Below are 16,816 nucleotides of genomic sequence, written 5' to 3' on the forward strand. Positions count from 1 at the left end.
TTTAGAACTTGTAATTTTTATTATTGCGCTTAAGATTCACAAATTTTCCTCAGAACCATACTGTGACAAAACATTTATGAATAATGAAACAGAAGAAATGAAACTGACTTACGCTTTTACATCCTGAATTACATTTTTGAATTGGGCTGATCCAAGAAACATGCAGGATGTTTGACATTCTATAAAGAAAACATAAAGGACCTTGATATAACAAAACTAGCATGGTGCACACTCACAAATCCTGAACAGAGAAATATCTTATATTAGATCTTTCTTTCTTCCTGAGCCAACACCCCATTTATGTTCCTGCTCACACCGCAATGAGCTGCGGCAGAACACCTCTAGCATCAAGAAGGAAATACCAATCTGTCATAAGCACCTGCAGTACACACTGTAAGAATAATAAATCTAGGCTTCAGTATAAAGAGTGGAAGAAGAACCTGGCTAAGATCCAGGGGAATCAGGGTTCAAATCCTGTTATTTCCCAATTAATATTCTTTGTGATTGACAAGTTGATTCATTCCCTCTTGTCTCTTAAACTTGGATTTAGAAAACCAATTACATCTAAAATCCAAATCACTGAGAATTACTAACAGCTTGTAGTAACTTTTGGGCACTGCTGAGTGGTTCAACTTTTCACATATGATTGAGATAAAATACAGTACACATAGGTGCCAGCACTGTGGGTACTAAAGCACCTCCAATATTTTTTCCAGCACTGCCTAGACATCAGAGCTGAAATCTTCCCGATGTAGAGCTGTAAAGGAAAGCATGAAATAAGGCTGTGTCTGTAGCTACTGCTCCCACTTCCCCTGCAGCTTACTGGTGGCTAAGGAATATCTGGCCAATGGATTTCAGGAGAAAACAGGTCAGAAGGTTGATGTCTCCTAAACTACTGGTCCTGTCTCCCCTATATCTGACTAATGGGCTAATAGCAGGAAGCAGAGAAAAGCTGCAGTATAGCGCAGAGATGTTTCCTACCTTCCTTTGGTCTCCCATAGAGAGGAGAGTGCTGAGGGAGGCACTGGGAAAGGAATGAGGGATAAAAGAGTAGCACAGGCACTGATGTGGCAAGAACGGATAGCGTAGCTGGTTTTAAGAAATGTTTGGACAAGTTCCTGGAGGAAAGGCCATAGTCTGTTATTGAGAAAGACATGGGGGAAGTCATTGCTTGCCCTGCATTGGCAGTATGAAATTTTGCTACTCCTTGGGTTTTGGCCAGGTACTAGTGACCTGGATTGGCCACAATGAGAACGGGCTACTGGCCTAGACGGACCATTGGTCTGACCCAGTAAGGCTATTCTTATGTTCTTATGAGAGCTGAAAGATGTGTCGTGAGGGGAAGAAAGGCTGAGAGAAGAGATATAGCAGGGAAAGGGAGAACCAGTGGCATAGCTAAGGGGGGGGTCTTTGGGGACCTGGGCCTCCCCACTTTGGGCTTGAGCCCCTTCCAGAACTCCAGCACCAACTTTTACCTTGCTGGTGGAGAAACCAAGCCATGCAAGCCAAATAACTACATTACTGCCACTCCCCGCTGTTTCCTTCTGCTCTGAGTATGCCAGTACTTCTCATACTTGCTCAAATTAAAGATGAGTTAAATCTACAAACAAAAGGAAGTCTCACCTGTAGAGGAGAAGTGAGGAGTGGCAAGCCAAACCTGCACGGAACGACAACTGGCTAGAGAAAGGTGCAGTAGAACTTGCTGAGAAGCAGAAGGAAATAAGAAGGCTGTACCTGATTCTGACTGCTGTGACTGTGTAATGTTTTGCAGATCTTCCCCATGCTGAGACAGTGCTCTTGATCGATAACCAAGGCACTTCAAGCCGCACCCACCAGAAGTGACATCATCACTGGTAGCAGCTAAAACCATCTATCTTCCAAGGCGCACACCAGGTGTGTACCATGGAACTGTGCTCAATTTTGCGCGAAGAGTGCATCACAGATCAAATCCTTCGCAAAATTCTCAATCTCTCCATAATATTTCTCCCAGGAATCACCTATCAGAAATTGGTATCACAGATACAATATACAGCTCTCTTGGTTTCAAGATGATCTCATTACATCTGGAATTAAGTCTCCTCTGACTTTCACAATCTGCTTTATGGTGTCCCTCGGGGATCACTACTAGCACCAACTCTCTTTAACATATATTTGGCTCCTTTCTTGACTACTGCACAATTACGATAGACCACCTACGTATAAGCAGATGATATACAAATAATTGTAACTCTGGATGATTCTTTCCCTGCCACAATTGCTACATTAAATAATCAGCTTGCTAGACTTTCTTTCTTCATGGCTACTCAGTAATAAATTAAAACTAAATCCAGATAAGTGTTCTTATTTACTAGAATAATTCTCAAGAACCTCTTTTCAGTATCCATAACCATTGGAGGGCCTACATTGTGGAACTCTTGATATCAGATTAACACCATTTTATCTGGAATTTTGTGCAGTTTTGAAAACCTACTTATTTAAAGATGCAGTCAGTAGTTAACTTAATTTTCACTCTCATTACAGAAAGTGCCCTGTTCTCAGCCTGAGGGCCCTATGAACCTGCATACTTTCCCTACAAGAACTTTTGCTTCTTTCCATCTTCTACTGTTCTAGAATGAATAGATTTCTACCTTTTAATAACTCTTTTACTTATTAATTTTAGCTTGATTATAAATGTAAACACTTAGACAGCCTTGGTCCTGGGGTGATATACCAAATTTTAATAACATTTGAAATTTAAATGAGAAGCAGATAGAATAGAAAGATTTAAGGAGTGGTTCAGGCAAAGAACTATTAAACATCCTGCCCCAAAATATAAAACATCAAATTATATGCCTGTGCAGAAGAAGTAAGGATGGAGAAGGGAACTAAGAGGAGCGAGAGGGAAGAAAATATTAGGGGACTGACGTATGGTATAGATCAGTGGTCTCAAACTCAAACCCTTTGCAGGGCCACATTTTGGATTTGTAAGTACTTGGAGGGCCTCAGAAAAAATAGTTAATGTCTTATTAAAGAAATGATAATTTTGTATGAGGTAAAATTCTTTATAGTTTATAAATCTTCCTTTTGGCTAAAAAGACATATGATCAAGAAAACTGTTTTGTGATTATGATAAATCAACTAAATGTAGTAAAGGTACAATCGTATTCCGTGAAGAACAATATTTTATAAATATACGTTGTCAATAGTTAAAGTAGGGGTTCATTCATACCAAAAAATAACAAAAACAGGACAGTTGACAAAATTATAAATAAACGGAGAAAATAAACCTCAATTGTGGGTTGCCGGGACTACACAAGTGCCCAAAGCTCACCACCTCATCACGGGTTTATAAAAAAAACTCCGTACAATTATATGTTACTTTCATACTTCAACATCTCTTTAAAAGATAGTTTTCAAAAATTCTCAAAGGATTTGAATTACAACGTCCTATAGTTTTCTATGATTAGTGAAACAGCCCCAAACTACTATATTTATGGCAATCAGCTACAGCTGTAGGTAAATTCAAAACAGGGTTTAGTAACGTGGCTATAAAACCTGCATGATAGCGTGTATAAGAGAGTTAAACACTCATCTGAAGAAACATCTTCGTCCCGATAGAAAAGATCTTCTATTTCGCCTGAAAGCAGGCTACTTCAGGGGATTCGTTTGCACCAGGTTATCTCCACGCTGTCAGCTGTATAACAGGAGGCCTGCTTCTCTCAAATGGACCTCAGACCGAGATATGCGCCCTACTCGTTTAAAAACAGAACGAAGTCGGGCGTCATGACATCATCGCAATAACGCGATGAGTGATAGGTCAAACATCAGTACTTCACATAAACCACAAATCCAAGAAAACAAATCATAAATTCATAAGAAAGGTTGCCACTCATGCTCAGAATTTAAACCTTGTGGTTCTATAGTATGGAGGCGACTTATCCATTGTTGTTCCTTCTGCCATAAAAGCTTTCTAATATCTCACGTCTCATTGAAGGGATAACTTTCTCAACCACCCAACATTTCAGGCTTTCAAACTTGTGTTCCAAATTTAAACAATGAGCCACTATTGGTGCTGTCATTTTACATGTATTCAAACAACTTTTATGCTCTGTTATTCTTTAGTTAGATTACGTGATGTTTGGCCCACATAAAATAATTCACATGGGCATTGTATTATAAATCACGTTAGCTGTTTGACAAGTAGAGGTCTGTTTAAGAATATATTTTTCCATCAATTGGATTTATAAAGTTGGAGATTGTGGACATGATTTTACAATTCGTGCAATGTCCACATGGACTATGTCCAAAAGTAGATTCTGTTCTCTCATTAACAAACTTTTCTTTAGATGTATGGCACAACCAATCACTTAAATTTCTATTTCTAGACTGAGGAAAAATAAATTTTTTGTTTACAAAACATGGAAGTGTTTTAAGCAATGGAAGATGTTTTTTATATTTCTTAATAATCTGGGGAGATATGCAAGTCTGTTTAATAATGCAAGGGATTATTCCAGATTCTTCTTTATTCTCCGGAGATTTATTGTAATCCAATAAAATCTCTCTAGGATTAAACAAAGCTCTTTTCTTTGCTTTTTTAATTATGGATGTTGGATATTTTCTAGATATTAATCTTTGCTCCAGTATCTTTGATTCTTGAAGAAAATTTTCTTTACTATTGCAAATTCTCCTATATCTTAAAAACTGGGCAAAAGGAATACTGGTTTTCAGATGTGCAGGATGCATGCTATCAAATCTCAACAGTGTGTTTCTATCCGTTGGTTTTCGAAATACTGATGTTGTTAAACGGATTCCATCCAGTTGTACCCATACATCCAAAAATTGATTTTGTTTTTACTAGATGACATAGTAAATTTGATAAACTCATGACACTGATTCAACATTGAAACAAATTCTTGAAGTTGAAGTTGGGTCCCTAGCCAGATCACAAACATGTCATCTATAAAACGCCACCATTTAAACACATATTGAAATCCTGTTAATTTATAGATGAAAGTCTCTTCAAACCATGCCATATATAAATTGGCTATGGTAGGAGCAAAAGATGCACCCATAGCTATGCCAGAAAGTTGTTTAAAAAATTCCCCATTGAAGATGAAATAATTATTTTTCAAAGCTATGGTACATAGTTCTTTCAAGAATTGTACAAAACCATTCCCAGGATCATATTGAGTATTCCATAGATTAACCAGGACTTGAAGAGCTTCATCTTGGGGTATGCTGGTATATAACGAGCATACATCAAAAGTGACTAATGTGCAATCTTCTAAGACGTCAGGTTCAATGTCGTTTAGCATTTTAAGAAATTGTGTAGTGTCTTGAATATATGATCTAATGTCTTTCAGATGACTCTTCAGTTTTATATCAATATTTGCTTGTTTTCTCCAGCAATGAATCACGAGCCGAAACTATTGGACGTCCAGGGGGATGTTGTGTATCTTTGTGAATTTTGGGGAGTAGATAGAATATAGGAATTTTAAAATTGTGATTATGATAAACATACCGAGGGCCTCAAAATAATACCTGGCGGGCCGCATGTGGGCCCCAGGCCGCGAGTTTGAGACCACTGATATAGATGGACTGAAGGAAGAAAGGGACTAGTTGGAGAAAAGTATAGTGGATGGCCTGAATGGAGACAAAGAGACTATCCAATCCAATCCTTGGTCTTGTTATACCGAGTCATTCCAACTTTGGGGCTCGATTCAGTTTACAAAAAGTTAACTAATAGGACAAGGAAAATGAATTATTAGAGCAAAGAAGTCATCAGTTGTAATCCCCTTATTTTTTCGTTATATTATTAATCTGATTTGACAAAGAAAGAGTAGAATCCAGAACAAACTTCAGGATTTTTGATGAAAATTCAATCTTCAAAGTTCACCAGAATTTAACCGCAGTAAAGATGCTAATCGGTCTAGTTTGGGACCGAACCATAAAAGTTTTGTCTTGACAAAACTATGATGCTGACAAGCTGCAAAGGGAAGAGAAAGTGGCAGTACCCTAGATTTTGATTTGTCAACATTATCTGCACTCCTCTTGACATTTAGATACAGGCTCACTCACTCAGATGTTCTTTGGTTTTCCTTTTTTTTTCTTAGCTGGGTAAGGTGGAAATGTGTTATGAATCATGAGTGCAGCACCCAATCATTTTCAAAAGTTGGCTCCTATGACAGTGCAAGTATGTTTATCCACTGTGGTAGGGAAGCTGAAGAGAGAAATTGAGGGATGGGGAGATTAAAGGAATGGAATATGTTTACTAGCCAAATATATTGTAAACATGAAAAACTAGACATATCATTATCCAGATTAACATGATGAGCAATACATCAATGTACATTTCCATAAAGAAATCAAATTGCTTGGACAAGCAGTTAACAAACCTGAAACACAACATAAACAGAACACAGATCTTCATCTATTCATGTACTGTCTACTAATAATCACCAATAGTACTAAGTTAAATCAAACATTTCTGTGTTTGACCTGCTTAACCAGTAAGGGGTGAATGGAATCTCTCTCCTGACACTGTGGACAACCCCTCCTTCTTAACTTTCTCCTTCTTTCATTCAATAATCCCCAGTTTCTCTTTGTGGAGAGTGTCCTGGCAGAAACACTCCAGCAGTATGAAGTAAGAAATAAGGCAGACTCTGAGGCTGCCAACAACTTTCTCTTCTGTTGCCGCAAAGCGGTGGCTGCTGACCCGCACACCTTATTAGCGTACGGTACATGCTCTATTTAGTGCTTCTCCTTGTGACGAATGCTGAAAAAGACTTACAGAAATTCTACTTTCTACCTTGCTGCGCCATATGTCTGGAACAAACTGCCTGACTCATTTCATCGGGCTCTGTCTCTGCTTGTATTCAAATCTAGGCTGAAAGCCTGTTTTTTTAAAAGCTGCATTTAAGTCCTTACCCTGACCCACTTATAAAGCACCCATATTCGTTTGTCACTCTCTCTGTAGTCCCCTACCCTATATACTGTACCACATCATTCCCTTTGTAATTCCCTACCTGAGCAACATATAGATTCACGCTTCTGTCCTGTTTGTCTGTCATAATTAGATTGTAAGCTCTTTCAAGCAGGGACTGTCTCTTGCGTGTGCCTAGTAGCACTATAAAATAATAAATAGTCATAGTAGAAATTACTTAATTCCCTGCTATTGATGTAATTGGATTACTGCAACATTTACAACTCATCAAAAATACCACAGAAAAGTAATAACAGGGACTAAATGCTGGGATCACATTATCCCCTTGCTTAAACAAAAACCTTAGCTGCTATTTTCAGCTAGGATTTCCTACAAGATTTTAACTTCAATGCATAAAATATGTAACTCTAGGCTGCAGTTATTTCTATCTCAACTCTGGATACTCTAACCCAGGGGTGTCCAATGTCGGTCCTCGAGGGCCGCAGTCCAGTCGGGTTTTCAGGATTTCCCCAATGAATATGCATGAGATCTATTTGCATGCACTGCTTTCAATGCATATTCATTGGGGAAATCCTGAAAACCGACTGGACTGCGGCCCTCGAGGACCGACATTGGATACCCCTGCTCTAACCCAATAAAAATCTATCAGCTTACATTATTATTCCGTTTGCTTATTAGTCTGTATGAAGGAACAGAAGAAAAGTTAACACAGCAGCCAGATTACTTTCTGGACCTTGTCACTTACTCAAGCTGAAGCACTTGGTCCTCCATCAGAGAGATGAGAGGTGCAATGACTATCCCAATACCTGCTGTGTAAACAGGTACAAACTGGTAGCACAAACTCTTCCCATAGCCTCAAAAAAGAGAAAAGAAATTATAATGTAATAACAGAAAACTATAGTTCATTCATGTTTAATGGCCTGGGGCCACATATTCAACTTTTATCAAACCATTTGAACAATGAATTAATATGACATGTACAGACTTGGAACAGGGATTTCCAGGCTGGACCTTACAGTCCCATAAACTGTAGATTTTCAGGTTATGAATATGGAAGTGATAAATTTTAATATACTAGGCATCCAAAGCAAATTTATCTAATGCATTTTCACTGTAGACGTCCTGAAAACGTGCCTGGTTTTAAGGCCCCCAGGACAGGTTTAGAAGCTCTTTACGTATATATCATTTTCTAACTTTGCAGTGTATAAATGTGGAGGTAGTGGAGATGGACCAGTCTGGTCTCTAGAATAAGCTCTGTTATTGTCTACTGTAACCTACTTGTTGTCATGACTAGTCTGTTTTCAAATGATTGTGAATGTCTACTTGTAACCCATTCTGAGCTTCTGGGAGAACGGGATAAAAATCGAAATAAATAATTGAAAAGTATAGCTGATTCAAGAAAACTTGGGACAAGTACATTGGATCTCTAAGGAAGAGGAAGGTATAGTAGATGGCATGGATATACAGACTAGATAGGCTACATGATCTTTATCTGCCTTCCTTTTCTCTAATTCTCTGTTATCCCTTTAGCTGCTACCAAGCTAATTTGAAAGTCCTCTTGACTTGCCCCAAATCTGGCCCCACATTATACAGATAGTGGCACATCATTTAGCTGAATAGCCTAGCGGTTAGTGAAGTGGACTAAGAAACTGGGGAACTGGGTTCAATTCATACTGCAGCTCCTTGCAATTCTGGACAGGTCACTTAACTCCCCATTACCCCAGGTACAATACTCAGAATGTAGCCTACTAGGAACAGAGAAAATATCCTGCATATAATAAATGTAAATTATTTTGATTATACCACAGAAAGGCAGTATATCAAATACCCTTACTCTTGTCATGATACCATCCTTACTGTGGCTGAAAATGCATAGATAAGCTAGTTAATGTGTCACTGGTTTTTGGTAAAGGTATAACTTGCCTTGAAAACTGGGCCTGTATTTCTTGCCTAATGTACTGACATTTCTATGTAAATAGTTTAAAAGCAAAACTAGCTCACCAGTTGCCATGATGACAAGGTTATCTCTCCTATTTTGCAACACAGAGTGGATCACTTTCCACTGAACTCTAGAAGTTAAATAAGAAAAAAATACGTCAATTTTAATTTATCAAAGTGGTGCATATAGTGCTAAATTTGATTTCATTTCAATTAGGTCTGTACATTTAATGCATTATTAACATGATTAATGTGTTAATAAATTAATTGCATAAATTTCTTTTAAAATTTGAGTCAACTGCTCCCCCTGCTTTGTTTTTGCCGGCACCTTCTCTTACCTCTGCAGGTACGCAGGCAACCTCCTCTCCTCTGCTGCTCCTTCTCCCTGCCCTGAACTCCATCGCTGCAGTAAAAGCAGAATGCTTTCTCCCAGCCGAAGCTTCTCTCTCTGTAACATCAGGAAACAAGAAGTTCTGCCTCTCCTGTTTCTTGACATTATAGAGAGAAAGGCTTCAGACCGGGGTGAAAGCACTCTGCTTTCACTGCAGAGATAGAGTTCAGGGCCATGAAGGGCAGGGAGAAGGAGTGGGGGCTCCACTAAGAGGAGGTGCCGGTAGAAAAAGATACAGACTGGGGAGGTGTTTGCAGGCTGCAGCTGAAAAAGGAAAAAAAGAGAGAGAGATGTGGGGGTAGGGGAGTATTATCTGATGACTAAACTCCTGAGGTGGAGAAGGAGGAGGAGAAGGAAAGGGAGAGAGGCAGAGAATAGGTTCCTGGGGAGGGGAGGCAAGGCAAAGCAAAGCAAAGCGAAGAGATGGTGGGGAGAGAGGAGAAGGGAGGAGATGGTGCCCATGGAGCAGAGAGGAAGGGAAGATGACTATAAAAATAAAATCAACAGAACAAACAGAAGAACTAAACCTGTCTGAGCAAGTCACCAACAATAAAAGAAACGGAGCAGACAGTGAACCAACAGAAACGATGAAACAATCACCAGTCAAGTTTACTGGACAATATTGTGATAAAAGCTTGAATGATTTGACATGTCATGTTTCAGACAATGTTACAGAAAATGAAGAGTCAGACCAAAACTCTCATTTTCTGTATGGTATATTTCAAATGCTTGCTAATGACTGGTTCCTATATTATTTCACTTTTCTCTCACATTTGTTTGTTCTATGATAGTCTGCCAAATACATATTTTTGGTTTCACTTCTTTCACCATCAAACAGCGATTTTAACATATCCAAACACAGTTTGTCCTCAATCTCATTTCCAATTATATGTCACTCAATTCAGTATTTAATAAAACCTCTATTTCTTTCAAATTTTTTATTTTATTCATTCACAGCTGCCATTTGTATCACGAGTCTCAACATATTTATTTTTTGTGCCTTGACACATCAGAACAGTAAGGGCTCCTTGATCCAAAATGGCGGTACACAAAGCAAAACCTAAAACTAATAAACCCATCACCGTCCCTGCATGTACGTCAACGCTAGATCAGTGGTAAACAAACTATTCATCATAAATGACCTAATCACATCCAATGCCATTGCCCTGATGTTCATCACGAATCATGGCTAAAAGACCTTGAAAGTCCCGAACTCCCTCACCTTTGTCCACAGGGTTACAACATACTTCATCTACCCAGAAAACTTAAATGAGGAGGGGGGCCTAGCAATTATTTACAAAAACTCATTTATCATCACCGAAGTAGAGTCAAACTCCCAACCCAATCTAAAATACACTGCCTGCAAGCTTGAAAGCAAGCACAACTTAGCACACAAGAATGTGGGAATTCTTCTACTCTATAGACCCCTAGCTCTCACTCTAACTCCATCACCAAAACGATGGAAATAATAACAAATCTTACTTGCCAACATGACAAACTATTAATACTCAGTGACATTAACCTACCCCTCAAATCAGAATCGAACAATGAAGTTACCAAACTCAAGGCTCTACTCGAAGAGAGTGGGTGTTTTTGTATTTTGCATTACTCCACATATCACCCACATGGTAATCATTACTCTTCCCATGTCCCCTGGACAGATCACCATTTCCTGAATTCAGTCTTAAAACTAACTGACACAGACCTAAACCTCAAAGCTACAAGGACATAAGACTAGTCTGCAGGAAACGAGATCAGGTCTTTTTTGGAACATGGTATTCAGACGCTCTCCCTCCCCCCTATGAATAACACCATCTCAATGATATACCAGTTGGAAATAAAACCATAATCAATATCCAGACACCATAACCCCCCTCCATCCACGCAAAATAACTCAAACCAGACTTCGCCCTGGTTTACGGAAGTCTTTAAGACTTGACAAACAGTTATGCGGTGTCTAGAGAGGAAAGGAGAAAACCCAAAACACTGGAGCACAGAACACAGTAGCGAGCAGCCAATAAATTAATATAAGGACAATATATCTGAAACCAAGAAAAACTACTACGCTAGCAAATTAGGAAAACAATTAGCAGACAGCAAAAACTATTTTCTCTGGTATGTCAACTGACTTCCCCCCAACCCAGGAATCTGAAACCCACACCACAATATCTCAGCACAAGACCTAGCGGATTTCCTTCCTCAATCAAGGTCAAATCGGTCATAACAGAAGTTGCAAAGAAAGCCACTCCAAACATTTCCCAACCTAACATCATCTGAATACTCAGAACCTATATAACACCATCTAAATCTGGACCACATTCACCATTCTTTCCACTCCCCGATACCAAAAACCTATTATCAAAATTAGCCCCCACGAAGCAGCTCCCTAGACAACTGCCCCCCAATAGCTCCTTTCAGCAGCTTCACACCATATCATTATTTGTATCACCAATCTCCTAAACAGTTCCCTGAACCAGGGCCACCTACCCAAGAAATGGGTTAAATAGCCCTAACCCCTATATGGAAAACAGCCCAAGCAGACCCTCCATTAGCATCCAACTACAGGCCATATTGCGGGCATTCCGGTTCTCACAAAAATCCTTGAGACCCATGTCAGCAAACAACTAGCCACCTACATTGAGCCTGCCTCCCACCCATCCCAATACTGCTTCCGAAAACAACACAGTACCGAGCTCCTCGTCATCACTCTACTTACTAAAATCAGACAACTGCTGTAGTTTGGGGAAACAAGCAATATTACTCCAATTTGACATCTTCGCAGCCCTTCGACTCAGTAGACCACCAACTACTCCTAATCAAACTCTCGGAAATTCGAATAACAGGAACAGTACTGAATGGTTCACTGACTTCCTACAAAACGGCAAATACATGGTCAAAAAGCATGAAGAATACTCCAACCCCTGGAAGGCATTCTGTGGTATCCACAAGGCTCCCCACTATCCCCAATCCTTTTCAATTTATTCATGAGCTCACTGGGTCACATCCTACTGGAAGATGAAAACCATACTTTTCCTATGCCGATGACATCCTCCTCCTCATCCCCAAAGCCTATAACCAGCCAAATATCGCCAAAAAAATCTCAAGCAATATATAACTAAAATCCAAACCTGGGCAACAATCAACAAACTGAAAGTCAGCAAAGACCAAACCATTGGTTTCCACACCCATAAAACAGAACACACTATGACAAACCTCACCTTCCAACTGACATCACCCTCACAATGGAAAAATCCACCAAAGTGTTCGGCTGCCATGGTAGACGACACTCTCACGATGGAACCACAAATCTCTAATCTCCAAAAAAGACCATCTACACTATGCGACAACTGCGACTCACAAGGCCGCACTTTCACTCACACCATTGCTCTGAATGTCCATGATGATGGTTTTACCTGAACTAGACTATTGCAATTCCGCCTATTAGGCATCAACACCTTCCTAATCCACAAACTGCAGCTCATTCTGAACACTGCCGTTAGGCTAATTTTCAAACTAAAGAAATATCATTCTATCTCTACCTTCATCAAACTACACTGGCTTCCAATATCATCCTGAATAAACTTCAAAACTTTGTGCATCTTACACCACATACTGTACGGAAACTCAGCAGCTCAGATGTTCGCAATCCTCCTGGGTCTTCACTACTCTGAATAAATTTAATCACCTCACTCGTCATACCAATGGCGGTTTATAAGCTAAATCAAAATAGCTAGCAGCAAACTGGGACCTGAGGTTTTCTTTCCAACCTAGCAACTGTACCACTCTACATTTATGCTGCAAAATGGTATAAATATACACAAAACAATTTTCTGGGCAATGAGTATTTTGAATACAAATCGTAATCCAGTTATCCAGGTTCTCAGGCTGCTGTACAAACCATTTAGGCTACATAAATCCCCACTAGCACCAACTGCAAGACAAGCTAATTATTTACTCCTCCTCAGGGCTTGCATTAATAACCCAGCTTTACAGAAGACTACACTCAGTCTTCGGGTCTTCTATGCATTTCTTTGCATTTACACCAAACCCCTAATACTTTTATTATTATCATAGGATTTAAATGTGCTGGGTGCTAATGTCTATTTTAAGGCTTAAGTGCAAAACTTTTTATATTGTATTCCCATAAAATTGTGCACTAAAATCTGTGTACAAAGCCTAATGCATATTTATTGCATGGGTCTCTGAATCAATAGGCAGGGAGTTGCTTTATTTTCTCCCTTCTCAAAGTAACCTAGTGTAAACTTCATCTTTAGACACCTCAGATTTATTGAAATATATTATTATTTCATTTCCCTGTATGCATTATCAAAATACTTGTCTCAATATGCATTTAAGCCGTGGATTCTACAGGAGTGGACTCGAAAGGTTTTGTAATGCGATGAGCAAAATTTCCTGATCTAGCTTGCTCCAAAGGCCTAGATTCACAGAACACAGAGTTCAGGTTTAAAGTTATTACACCATTACTATACCGAGTTATGTCAATGTACAGATAAAACTGAAATATGAACTTAAAGACCTGGCGAGGGCTGAGGTTGGACACCCCCTGCTTTAGACCTTTTTCTGTCGTTTACTTATATCTCTAGGAAGAAGAAAGCACACTCCTTTGCAGACCAACATTCTCCTCAAACTTCTCAATGGACCCCTATATGCCTTTAGGCTCAAAGTCTGCCCACTCCTATAGTGGAAACAGAATAGCTAGATTTCCAGCAGCTATCACTCTAGCAGCACACATGAAACATTGCAAGCACAGAATATTACAGGTTATCAGGGAACACTTACGATTTGAAACTAGAATGTCCAAAATATGTCTTCAGACATCTGATTTGCTCGGTACTGGGCTCAGGCAAAGAAGGATCTAAAAAAATAAAAGTATTTCAGCTTCTTCCAGTGTCCTAAAACATACAGGTATCCTAATGCACTGGAATCCCAGAATGCCAACCAAAGAAATAAATAATAGAGAATTGTTTTTCTTCCTAATGCCAAGCAGATATTAGGACATAGAGGAAAAGCAATCGCTTCTGAAAGGAGGAGATTTATTAGCAAAGACAGTAAAGTTCACCTTGCTCATTTGAACTAGCAGAAACAGGTTCATAGGAAAGTGTTTTTGACTATACATTGAAATAAGCTCACAGCCACCATGGAAATAAACTTAAGATACAAGGGAAATCAAGGTCTACTATAGTCTGTGGCAGAACACAGCATTTTTTTTATTGATTGACAACAGCAGAGACTAAAGGCTCTTTTTACAAAGGTGCGCTACGAGTTTTACCGCACGCACCAGATTAGCGTGTGCTAGCCAAAAATCTACCGCCTGCTCAAAAGGAGGCAGTAGCGGCTAGTGCATGTGGCATTTTAGCTCGCGCTATTCCGCGCATTAAGGCCCTAGCGTGCCTTTGTATAAGGAGCCCTAAGTGCAAGTGCAGGATAAAGAAGTGCAAAAACAGAATAAACCAGTGGTCTCAAACTCAAACCCTTGTAGGGCCACATTTTGGATTTGTAGGTACTTGGAGGGCCTCAGAAAAAAACAGTTAATGTCTTATTAAAGAAATGACAATTTTGCATGAGGTAAAACTCTTTTAGTTTATAAATCTTTCCTTTTGGCTAAGTCTTAATAATAATATTGTGATTTAAAGCTAAAGAGACATATGATCAAGAAACTGTTTTATTTTACTTTTGTGATTATGATAAACATACCGAAGGCCTCAAAATAGTACCTGGTGAGCCGCATGTGGCCCTCGGTTCACAAGTTTGAATCCACTAGAATAAAGTAAAGATAGTGAACATATTCAAGAGGAAGGGAAACACAGTCAGGGATCTGCTGCTACCTAGAAAACTTGTTAAACTATGTGAAATATGTCTTTGGACAGTAAGCTGAGCAGTTATAGCTGCCTAAAATGGATGAAATGAAATGGATGAAATGAAAATTTGAAAAAGATCAAGACTAGCAATTTAATGAACCAGTTCTGGCATTAATCACACAAGGATGGATTACTACTAGTTTCTAAATATGTTGACTATTTCTCAACCTCTTTGTAGAGGTTTGGCCACATGCACCACAAAGTGTTCAGTAAATGGAGGAGAGTTAGCTGAAAATCATAGATACTGAATATAAGCAAAAGTTACTTACCTGTAGCAGGTTTTCTCCGAGGATAGCAGGCATAAATTCTCACATGTAAGTGATGTCATCCAGGGAACCTGGTAAGGACACTACCAAGTGCACTGTCACTTAAAAATTTTTAATGCAGTACCTATACTGCACACATGCTGGTGCATTCCCACCCAGCATCAGCTCAAGGGACCTGCAGCTCAATAATACAGCTATGAAGCCAACAAATAAAGGAGGGAGAGGTCACGTGATGCTATGAGCGAGTGAAGACGTTCCCTCGCTTGCTCCGGGGCTGCCCTGTTTACTTTTACTAAATTGCGGGACTGTTTCTCCCTCCGATGCTTGCGCTGCATATTACCGGGCACCTTAATATATGGACAGATACATTACGCGTTCCCAGGACTCCATGACTACTAAAAACGCTCGGAAAGATCGCGAACGTGTGCGGCTTTCTGAGGGCAAGATGGCGGCGAGCCCCGCAGCGGCGGTCTCCCATCTCACTGAGACTGCGCTGGGAGACATCAAGGAGGCGATCGCGCAAGTCCTGGGACCGAAAATGGAACTTCTTTCCTCACAAATTTCAAATATTGAAAATCTCTTGTCTGCTGCAGCGGCCCGCACCGCGGAATTAGAACAGCGGGTTTCAACCCTGGAAGACTCATCGGAGACTCGGGAGACGGCTTTGACCACGCTCCAGGCCCAAGTGCTGTCACAGTCAGAGAAGCTTGATGATCTGGAAAATCGTTCGCGACGCTCCAACTTGCATATCATGGGCATTCCGGAAACTATTGCTGACCGTCTTTTATTAGATGTCCTGGAGCGTTAGCTGCAAGAAGAACTGCCTCTCCCACCCTCTTTGGGCCCCTTACGCTTGGAACGGGCTCATCGTTTGGGCCCCCGAGCGGGCTTGGAAACGCGCCCGCGGGTGGTTATCTTGAAACTGCTGAATTTTCGATACAAGGTGGAACTTTTACAACAATACCGGGCCAAACGGGATGTGCTCAACTATAATGGAACCGCTGTCCACATCAGCCAGGACTTTTCGGTGGCTTTGCAAGAAAGGAGGAAGCCTTATTACCCTTTATGTGCTAAACTTGCTGAGCTTAAGAGGAGGTTTCAATTTAACTATCCGGCTTTGCTCAGGGTTCACCATAATGGAGTTTGGAAGTCTTTCCAGCCCCAGAGGCAGCTGCTGATTTTATAAAGCTCCTTAGTGGCCCAGACTCTGGGGCTGATTGACTGTTTTCTATTACTGCATGGACTTGTGTATGCATTAGTTTCAGTTTGTTCGTCTAGATTACTAGTGCGGAGGGGTTTCTAGTCCCGTTGGCTCCTTGGGGACTATTTTTCACTGATGACCAGGGCGGCCCTGGGTTAGGTGTCTCTCGTGACCTGTACATATCCTTCATGGTAGGGATATATGGGAGTGTTTGTTGGG

At 40.1% G+C, this 16,816-nt stretch overlaps 1 protein-coding gene across 1 annotated transcript in view; it reads right to left on the reverse strand.

Annotated features, from left to right (window-relative positions):
• Nucleotides 1–16,816, reverse strand: part of WRN (WRN RecQ like helicase) — a 405,773-nt gene that overhangs the window by 283,786 nt on the left and 105,171 nt on the right. The window contains exons 12-15 of the mRNA XM_033960777.1: nt 14,052–14,127; nt 8,924–8,991; nt 7,668–7,776; nt 113–179 (exon numbers count right to left, since the gene is read on the reverse strand). Coding sequence (XP_033816668.1) covers nt 113–179; nt 7,668–7,776; nt 8,924–8,991; nt 14,052–14,127 — 320 coding nt within the window. The remainder of the gene's footprint in view (nt 1–112; nt 180–7,667; nt 7,777–8,923; nt 8,992–14,051; nt 14,128–16,816) is intronic.

The sequence above is a fragment of the Geotrypetes seraphini genome, chromosome 1, assembly GCF_902459505.1.
Source record: "Geotrypetes seraphini chromosome 1, aGeoSer1.1, whole genome shotgun sequence".
Classification (NCBI taxonomy): domain Eukaryota; kingdom Metazoa; phylum Chordata; class Amphibia; order Gymnophiona; family Dermophiidae; genus Geotrypetes; species Geotrypetes seraphini.